Source organism: Epinephelus moara, chromosome 17 (assembly GCF_006386435.1).
Source record: "Epinephelus moara isolate mb chromosome 17, YSFRI_EMoa_1.0, whole genome shotgun sequence".
Lineage (NCBI taxonomy): Eukaryota > Metazoa > Chordata > Actinopteri > Perciformes > Serranidae > Epinephelus > Epinephelus moara.
Window position 1 is genome coordinate 31,991,158 of NC_065522.1, and position 10,364 is coordinate 32,001,521.

The following is a 10,364-nucleotide window of genomic DNA, read 5'->3' on the forward strand; positions in this document are numbered from 1 at the left end:
GGGATACTTATATTTACCTAAATCTTTATTAACTACATGAGCAATTAGAGAGTGCAGACTTCCGACAAGGCCAAGTGCCCTATCTTGCAATGTTGACATAAGATGAATACAACATTTGTGTTACAAACCATTGGCACTGTTTCACATCCTGTCGACTTTTATTTGTTGACTCCTCCAGTTGCAAGAGATTTGGATACGACTACATAATGTTCAGTAGCGTAAATAAAACTTGACTTGGTGATCCTGTCACCTTCAATGTGACCAAACGACTGGACTCTGTGGATCCATCAAGGCTACATAAGCTACATCAGGCTGAGGTAAACGTCATGTTCAGGTTCATGTTTAGGGCTGTAGTTTGTTATTGATGCTGCCCCATCTTTACCAGCACAGAGCGGTCACACAAACCCAAACTTTTACCAACCTTCTTTTTCAAATCTGACATCCACTGGTGACAAGTAGCTAAAGAACAGTCCTTCTGTTACTGGCTGATCTTTGGTACCATGTGGAGTGACCAGATGTCTATAAAACTTTACATATTCGACTCCAAGGACCAGCCAATCAAATACAATGCTCTGTTTTTCACCAGTAGATGTCAGGCTTCACATGGATTCAGGGATGAGGAGTTTGTGCCTCTTGAACTCTTTCAAACCGCGACACACTTGTCTCCCATCGAGCGACAGATCTCAGGATGGCACTATTTTTCACAGTTTAGCTAGGTAGCTACTTAATTCGGCCTGTTCTCAAACCCGCCTACTAGACTTGACGCTAACTGTAGCGTTATGTGGTGCTGACGTGCAAAAACAGCATTTCTAGAGTTGAGAAAACCTGTGCGCATCTATCTGAGGGCTGAGTTTTTACCTGCAAACAAGTTCAGGAAAACATGACAATTATGACATCATCAACAACAAATTCTGATTGGTCAATCCCTGTTGGCTGTGACCAAACTGCCCCCTCTACCTCTGCCCTCCTAGCTGGTTCCCTGTTCCAGTTGAGGTGGGATTTGTAGTCTTGCACAGTCATCCACACAGTATGAAATTGTAATCCTGTTGCAAAGTGTCTGGTTCAAATCCAGAAGTTGTAGTCCTTGTTTTTAAATTCATCCAAGCTGGATTTATGGTCCATATGTGTTGGTGACTTCCTGTTGGGCCTCGAGCTGCGACTCTGTTGGCGAAGGGAAGGCTAGAAGAACCAACGAAATGCCTCGCCGGTCGGGACAGAGGGCGGCCGCTAAGAATAAGAGACAAAAAAGAAGTGAGAGAGAGAAATGTACATGACCTGATGATGGCACTAGAGGAATATTAATAGATAGTGCCTGGCTATTGAAAAGCAAAATAAACTTAAACAGATATTCCTTTATCATCCCTCACTAATGTGAGTTCTTCCACTGCTGGTAAATTCCAGTGGTTGAATTCTGCTATGGCTTCAAGGGGAACCCTGTTTTTTGGGACTGAGAGGGTACTGTACACATGCACACGCATACATGAACACACCCACCAATGTTGGAAAGCAGAACAGGAAGTTGGTCTTGACTAGCTGCAGCGTTCATTCATGAACAAGCTGACTTCACACTGTACATTTACAACTACTTCACTGCTAACTTTCCTCATGCTTTGTTCGCCAACACCCGTCTGCTCTGAGTGCATCCACCGTCACACATTCACTATGCCTAGAATCTGACATGTGAGGTAATGAAGCTGATACAGTAACAAGTGGGCGTGTACAGTATGTGTGTGCATCTTTTCGTTGATGGTTATTGGTTAGAATTCTGTGAACTCCAACCGTCAGTCAAGATGACTGCTAGTGTTACTTTTATGAAGCAGTTATAACGCATCTTTCTGTTGCGCTTTTTTCTGATGGCCAAAGTCTCAGATGGCCCTATGATTGTATAGCCACTGCCAACAATTTACTTGCTCTCAATCCAAACAAAACAAACAGGGTTCTACGGCCAGTAGTGTTGCTTTCATATAGCAGTTACGACATGTGTTTTCGTTGTGCCTTTTCTTTGTCTGCCAGAGTGTCAAATGGCCCAACGATTTTACACACCACTGCCAACAATTTACCCACGGTCAATACAAACAAACAGGGTTCTACAGCCAATAGCGTTACATTCATATAGCAGTTACAACGTGTTTCTGTTGTGCCTTTACTCCGTCCACTAAAGTGTCAGAGGGCCGACAATTTTACACGCCACTGCCAATAGTTTACCCCCATTTGGCAGTGGTAGGTGCTAACCTCAGCTCAGACCCTGAATGGATGTTCATGCTGCCCTGTTGTGCTGAGTTGGGTTATTTGACACGAATCAGTCGATGGGTTGCAGTAAGGGGGTGATCACACAGAAATGAGATGCTAGAGATGCGGACACTTCAACGACGCTTGAAACTCTGGAAGCGCTTATTCAATGTGCGCTAGCTACTGGCGTCTGACGCTCAAAAAAGTTGAAAATATTTTAACTTTAAAGCGTCGACGCGCGTCTCTAAAAAGGCGTCGGAAAAACGCCTGTCTAAAAAGACGCTTGAACGCCGGTCAGACGCGCCATATCATAGGAAAACAATGGTTTTACTGGCGTTGTGTTTCTAGCGTTTCATCTCGGTGTGATCGCTCCCTTAGACACGCATGTTTAGACGCGCGTAGACGCTGAAAAGTATTTTCAACTTTTTGAGCGTCAGACGCCAGTAGCTAGTGCGCATTGAATAAGCGCTTCCAGCGTTTCAAGCGTCTTTGAAGCGTCTGCGTCTCTAGCGTCTCATTTCTGTGTAATCACCCCTCAGTGGAAGAAGTACTCAGATGTTTAAGTGAAGTAAAAACAGTAGTACCACACTGTAGAAGTACTCTGTTACAAGAAAAAGTCCTGCATTCAAAAGAAAAAGTATAAAAGTTTTTGCATCAAAATTTGCTTGAAGTAAAGCTTCCAATTATGCACATTAATACATATTATGATACATATTATATTACTGTATTATTAGATTATTATAATTAAAAAAGGTGAAAGTAGCAAAATAAGAAAAAATAAGATTCTGGGGCATGCTGCTATTCCATTTCAAAATATCACGTTCCCCCCCCCCCCCAAAAAAAAATAACATCCATTTCATCAAAAATGAGAATTAAAAGAAAAAGTCTTGTATCAACATTAGTACTTCCACAGGTAGAAAAGAGTCCTGGAACAGGTTTTAAAACACAAGTGCGCCCAAAATGATCCACGCAAAAAACTGTATGTGCACTAGTTACATCACGTGTTACAACTGAAAAACTTTAATCACGCAAGAGCGCCAAACTTAGGCCAAAGCAAGTGTCAAGGGCTCAAATTGAAGCTTATCGACGTGGGAAGTTTTCTATGTACAGCTATGAAAGAAAACTATGGTGGAGTGTTCCTTTCAATGTCTGGATTTCACTTTAAAGAGTCAGGGGTCAGTCAGAGACAAGGTGTCCTATAAAACATAACTTTAACTTGTTTAAAAAAAAACACCCAGAGGGCTTTGCTGCTCATTTCACAAACTTTCTGATTGGCTGTCAGGTCGACATCAAAGAGGACGGAAGAGGGATGAGGCAAGAGTGTGAAACCACCTGCTAACACACACACACACACACACACACCGAACACAGTGTGATGCACTCAGATACATACATTCACATACAGTATAACACACACACATGCACGCGCACACAAACACACACAGTGCTGTCACTTGCCGCTAGCCTCCACAGGTCCAATTAGTGTGTAATTGAGGGAGATTACGGCGGCTAATTCACTGTCTCACACACACATGCACACACACACACACGCACACACACACACACACACACACACACACACGAGCACACACACACCATGTTTCGAGATGTGTGTTCATGCCACATGTGTGTGTTGATGCTGAGGGAATAATTAGTGAGAGTTTGTGGAGATTCCCACAGGGAGAGCGTGTGTGTGTGTGTGTGTGTGATATATATAGAGTCATCACTGAGGTCGAACGCTGGTGTCAATGAATTATTGATCGCCACTAATTCTTACTGCACACACACACACACACACACACACACACACACAGTAGATAACAAATATTCTCCTTTCTCTCTCAGTCACTCGTTTTATCACTGTGAATCAGCGGAGAGAGAGTGTGTGTGTGTGTGTGTGTGTGTGTGTGTGTGTGTGTGTGTGTGTGTGTGTTGGCAGACTGCCAGACCTCAGCAGGGACCGAGCGCTCGCTTTTCACCACCCACCATCTGCACAGCATTCACACACACACTCAGCAGGGTGAGCGATGCCTTCCAGCTCGCGCCTCGCTGGCAGTCATCTGGGTTAAGTGAGCCAGGACACACACACATTCACAGACGCACACACAGACGCACACACAAACGCGCTCTTCCTGTGAGTGTGTTTCCTGTGCGTGCGGCCTCACCTCCAGCGGCCCCCCTCCTCCCCCTGGCTTCTTCTTCAGCTCTTCGCACTTCCTGAACTTGCAGATCTGGTGACCCGTCTTCCTGTTACGGCACGACGAGCAGACGCCGCAGTTGATCAGCCGCCTGCACGGCCCACACACGCCGCACCGCTTCCTCTTCCTCTTGGCTACGGCTCCAGATGACGAAGACGATGTGGACGATGACAGGGCCACGCCCCCGGCTGTCACACCTGACGATGATGGCGAGGAGGACGAAGGGCAGGGGGAGGAGTTGGCGTGCTGCTGGCAGTCCGTTAGCGCCCGCTGGCTGCTGGTCATCTGGAAGGCGCTGCCAGCGTCTGAGATTCCACCCCCCGCTGACCCCATCGCCATTACAATGACCCCAGGGGGTAATCCCAGCCCCCCCAGGAAGCTACTACCCATCACCCCTCCACCATTGCAGCTCGCGCTCTCTGATAGGCCCATCATGTCCGGGTGGGTGTGTCCCTGTTTGTTCATGACGCCACAGTCCGCCCCGCCGCCATAACCAGGGAGGAAGTTCCCGTTGCTAGGTGTCATGGGGTGATGGTGTGCCGTTCCCTGTGTGACAGGAAGTGAGGAGGCAGTATGTCCGTGTTTTTCAGCTCCTCCCCCCTCACCACCCCCTCCGCCCCCTCCTCCCCCTCCCGACCCCCCGCCGCCCTGGTGCATGCTGGTACTGTGGGGGTGTGACGAGGTCATGTGCCCTGGTGTCGCCGAGGGGTGATGGTGAGGGTGGTGGTGATGATGATGCGCTGGGGCAGGTTTGGGCCGGCCCCAGAACATGGCCGCTGGGTGGTTCATGTTCACGTTCATGTTCATATTGTCGTGGCAACCCCAGGGTGCTGTCGCCATGGCGCCCAGCCTGGCAGCAGCGGGGGGGAAAATGGGGGCGGCGGCCGCCAAACGGGCCGCCAGCTTGGCAGACTGAGGGAAGTTTGTGACGTTCATGTTCATATTGACATTGGTTTTGTAGAAGCTGGCGATGGATGAACGGTAGCGGTCCATCTCTGTGGTGTAGTCCAGCATCGGAGCCAAACTGGACACCTGCAAGGCACACTGTCGTCATCATCATCATCATCATCATCCACAGAGATCAATATACAAATACAATACTGAATTAATACACACAGATGTAATGTTGGTGCCAATAGAAGTGCGTATCAGTACTCAATACCTTCAACGTATCAACCGAAATAACCTGGTGCCAAGAAGAACCGAAACGGCTCTGGTCAAAAGATTCCTACATTCGATCCTTTTCCCCACTCAGCCCACTCAGGCAGCAGGTACGACCCACACAGCTTGTGGTGTGGTAAACTTGGGTGCGGTGTATTTGACCAAGTTGGCAGTTCAGTTTGACGAGATGCCACCAAAACCTTCAAAAGTATGGCGATACAACAGACCTTTGGCGTCTGGTGGCATTTCATGCATCTGAATGCTTCTAATCACATTGTGGATGTTAAATGAAGAGGAAAAAAAGGTAACAGATGGAGTTGTGTATCAGTATCAGAATCACTTTGAGGGAACTAGTATCATACATTTTTTAAGTGATATCCAGGCCTTGGGGCCAGTCCCAGAGGTCCAACCTGTACTTTTTAACAGAGCTTGAAATCTCAGCACCTGTTGAGGTAACAGAGAACAGAGCAGAAATGTTCCACAACACCTGTGAATCCAGCTGTGCTGCCATACTGAAAAATTCATATTCTGGTATTTCCCAGGATTCTTGCCAAAATCTGATCCAACTTCCTTTTAAAAAAAAAACTGAACTAAAACCAGGTTTGTCAGCTGGTAGCACCGATTATTGCTGCCTTCAATAAATCATAATATTGACATGCAGCCTGGTAAGATATATGATCTGACCCTGATGGATTTTAGAGAGTTATTAGAGAAATGACAAGAGAGAAAAAGACAACAATATACAACAAACGTCTCTTTGTGATATGACATCTTTTTGGTTTTCCTTTCACAAAGTTGTGGATAGTGCGCCGCAGTGATGTAATGGTTAGCACTGTCGCCTCACAGCAAGAGGGTTCCTGGTTCAAACTCGGGAGGGAGCCCTTCCATGCGGAATATGCATGTTCTCAGCGTGGGTTTCCTCCAGGTGCTCCGACATGTTCTCCCTGTGTCAGCGTGGGTTTCCTCCAGGTGCTCCAGCTTCCTCCCACAGTCCAAAGACATGCAGGTTAATTGGTGACTTTAAATTGTCTGTAGGTGTGAATGTGAGTGTGAATGGTTGTCTGTCTCTATGTGTCAGCCCTGTGATAGTCTGGTGACCTGTCCAGGGTGAACCCTGCCTCTCACCCAGTGTCAGCTGGGATAGGCTCCAGCATCCCCATGACCCCCAAGAGGATAAGCGGTTACGGAAATGAATGAATTAATGAAAGTTGTGGATAGTTCCTGGTTCTTTTTGGTACCTGGGTCTTTAGTGCTACCTGGTTCTTTTTGGTACCTGGGTCTTTATTGGTACCTGGTTCTTTTTGGTACCTGGTATGTTTTTTTGGAACCTGGTTCTTTCTGGTGACTGGTTCCTTTTTTGGTACCTGGTTCTGTTTTGGTACCTGGGTCTTTATTGGTACCTGGTTCTTTTTGGTGCCTGGTTCTGTTTTGGTACCTGGTTCTTTCTGGTGCCTGGTTCTTTTTTGGTACCTAGTATTTTTTTTTGGTACCTGGTATGTTTTTTTGGTACCTAGTATGTTTTTTTGGTACCTGGTTCCTTTTTTGGTACCTCGTATGTTTTTGTTTTTGGTACCTAGTATGTTTTTTGTGGTACCTGGTTCTTTCTGGTGCTGGGTTCTTTTTTGGTACCTCATATGTTTTTTCTGGTACCTAGTATGTGTTTTTTGGTACCTGGTATGTTTTTTTGGAACCTGGTTCTTTCTGGTGACTGGTTCCTTTTTTGGTACCTAGTACGTTTTTTTTGGTACCTAGTATGTTTTTTTTTTGGTACCTGGTTCCTTTTTTGGTACCTCGTATGTTTTTTTTTTGGTACTTGGTTTTTTGGTACCTGGTTCTTTCTGGTGCCTGGTTCCTTTTTGGTACCTTGTATGTTCTTTTTGGTACCTGGTTCCTTTTTTGGTACCTCGTATGTTTTTATTTTTGGTACCTGGTTTTTTGGTACCTGGTTCTTTCTGGTGCCTGGTTCCTTTTTGGTACCTTGTATGTTCTTTTTGGTACCTGGTACTTTTTTTGGTACCTCATACTTTTTTGATACCTTGTTTTCTCTGATGCTTGGTTCTTTTTGGTACCTGGTACTTTTTTGGTACCTGGTTCATTTGTTGGTACCTGGTTCTGTTGTAAAAATGACTGAATAACTCTTTATTTTCTGAGGAACAGGAGATTGTGGCAGTTTAGTTAAAAAATCTACCCAAGTACAACGACTGTTGAGTTACATAAACAGTGAGCGTTCATATGAGCTCTTCTTTGTTGAACTTTGACATGTTTCTGTGAGGTCATCAGATTTCCCTCGAACCTCCCTTTGAGCCACGTCGACCCCTAACACTGACTCCAACGTTAAAAAGTCAAATGACAACTCACCTGTCCCTGTCCACCGTAACCATGGTGATTCGGGTGATGGTGGGAGGGGGCGGAGCTTCTCTGGAGCATTGAGGAGAGGTCGCTCTCCACGCACACGCCGCTCGTCATGCCTGACATGACCTCACCCTCGCTCACAGCTGGTCCTGTGTGGTCGACACGTTTTGCTCTGTGAACAAAAACAGAGAAATGAAATTAGAAATTAAAGTAGATTTTTATCATTCTGCATCATTTTTATTGTTGACTTGCTAATTTGCAACTGTCACGGAGATTTCCCATCATGCAACTGACGTATCATCCTTTTTTACAGTTTAAGTTTCATCCTCTCCACTCTGTATTCAATCAGCTTCATCTCTTCTTCTTTGATGTCTGAGGAAAAATCTTGAAACATTTAAATTTAAGTCACAATCAAAGCAAATGCTACGATGGCACCGTCTCCCTTCAATGTCGGTTGACATGCCCCCAGTTTGGAGAAGCAGACAGGCGTACCACCACAGAAGCTAAACAATGCACAGCTGTTGACCGGGTCAATAGCAAAACGTATTTTAGCCACATTAAAAAATATCAGTATCAGTTAAAGTGTACGATATATTGAGGGTATTTTCACCTCTTTATCTTGCCATCAGACAGCCCTTTCCTTGAGGAGCTGAAGCCGTTATATCGCTCTCTTCACAGCCAGACCCCAGTGAGAAATTTTACTAGGCTGACTAAAGTAGCTGCTGATCTACCCCTGCCTCCATCACTTAGTTTTTTCTGTTGCAGTTGTAAAATACCACCGCTTCGTCAGTGACTTCGACGTTAGACACCGACACTAAAAGTGGTGTCAGTTTGTAACGCTGCCGGTAACAATGTCATATAAGGAGCTGGAAAGTCCCTATAGGACGGGTGGGAGGGGTGGTGGATGGGTCCAACAAACCCCAGACTTTCGTCTGGGAGCCGGATGTTTGCTTCCTGTACGAATGTTGACCCAAATTGTGATGTTTTTTTCGTAACCTAACCACGTGCTTTTGTTGCACGGTATAAATTGCCATGTCGTCCTGAAGCGTCAATAACAAACGCAGGAGGATAGCAAGTAATATGTAGACATGAACAGCACAGACCAAGCGGCGATCTGTGACGACTTGGGATAAGAACAGGTTGGTTACTGTGTGACTGGTGTTTTAAAAGGTTCGTTCAGATTCACTGAAGTATTCACCAACAACACAAACTAACTAGCTGATTGAAGCAGCGGTAGACCAACAGCTCCCGTGTTCAGAGAGCTAAAACTACTGATGGAGTCTGGTGTTTTTGATGAAAGCATAAATGAGAAAGGACTTCCCCGTTGGAGAGGGCTGTCTGACAGAAAGATAAAGCAGTGAATATACTCTGAATACAGCGAACACTTAAACTGACGTTGATTCTTTAAGGTGGCTAAAACACGTTTTGCTGCTGCCCCTGTCCACAGCAGTACATTGCTCAGCTTCTGTGGCAGTGCTCCTGTCTGCTTCTCCAAACTGCACACCTCCATGAGTGCCTCAAACAACCCCACAACAAAAAAATCCAAACTATCCCTTAAACCTGCAGAGATGAGTTATTGATATCTAATGAATCTGTGCTCAGTTCACCTTCAGTCCAAAGTCAAACCCACAAAACTTACAAGAACAACAAAAGACTCCTGAACAAAAGCCGGCTGGCATCCCGGGCCGCGCAACTTCCTGTCGTGACAATGAAAACTAAAGGCAGAAACAAAAAAGAATAAGAGGAGGTGCAACACTGAGACATACCACCTTTTATATAAAAGCTAATTGATTTAATTAAGAGTTTCTAACTGGGTTACTCTGCTCCTTTTCTCCCTCCTCGTCGATTGAAGCGCGGTCATTATTTCTGATTCTCCGCCAGGTTTCGAGGTCACAGTTGAACTAGATCAAACTCTGAGCGCAGACAGGTTGACGTCCACAACCTGCGTCCAGGTGGAGGTGACGTCAGAGAGGAACGGAGGGAAACTTCTGTGACTCTGTAAATGTAAATACCTGAGAGGACGGACATATGTGGTTATCTCACTGTTGCATCTGATCTGAGACCTTCGCCACGCTGACCTCTGACCTCCGCGTGCGCGTACACACACACACACACACACACACACAGTGACTAATGTGACTGTGAAGCACTCGCTGCCTTTGTGAATGTGTGTGTGCACAACAAACAGACTGAAAAAGAGATGTGTGAACGAGTGTGAAATGTGTGTGTGCCAGAGAAGGAAGCAGAAAGTGTGTGTGTGTGTGTGTATGTGTGTGTGTGTGTATTTGTAGCAGAAACAAAACGTGTGCCGCTCTGAGAAGAGATTGTGTCTGTGTGATGTGCGCGTGTGTGCATGAGCGCAGCCAGTGTGAAAATGTGTGTGTCTTCTGGCGCCCCCCCACCACCACCTCCTCCTCCTTCCAT

The 10,364-nt window shown here is 45.8% G+C and overlaps 1 protein-coding gene across 1 annotated transcript; it reads right to left on the minus strand.

Moving 5' to 3' along the window:
- Nucleotides 1-364: 364 nt before the first annotated feature.
- On the minus strand, nt 365-8,067 carry LOC126403885 (CXXC-type zinc finger protein 5-like). Its single transcript, XM_050066705.1, has 3 exons — nt 7,947-8,067; nt 4,395-5,459; nt 365-1,227 (listed from the first exon to the last, which is right to left on the minus strand). Exons 1-3 carry the CDS (start codon nt 8,061-8,063, stop codon nt 1,180-1,182), a joined length of 1,230 nt encoding a protein of 409 aa, XP_049922662.1. The 5' UTR covers nt 8,064-8,067; the 3' UTR covers nt 365-1,179.
- Between the last annotated feature and the right edge of the window lie 2,297 nt (nt 8,068-10,364).

Excerpts from the sequence above, each read along its gene's own strand:
- LOC126403885 (XM_050066705.1), bottom strand. The coding sequence starts at position 8,063 with ATGTCAGGCATGACGAGCGGCGTGTGCGTGGAGAGCGACCTCTCCTCA. Across the intron at positions 5,460-7,946 it reads GTTACGGTGGACAGGGACAG|GTGTCCAGTTTGGCTCCGAT; the intron begins GTGAGTTGTCAT and ends TGTGCCTTGCAG. Across the intron at positions 1,228-4,394 it reads GAGGAGGGGGGCCGCTGGAG|CGGCCGCCCTCTGTCCCGAC; the intron begins GTGAGGCCGCAC and ends TCTTATTCTTAG.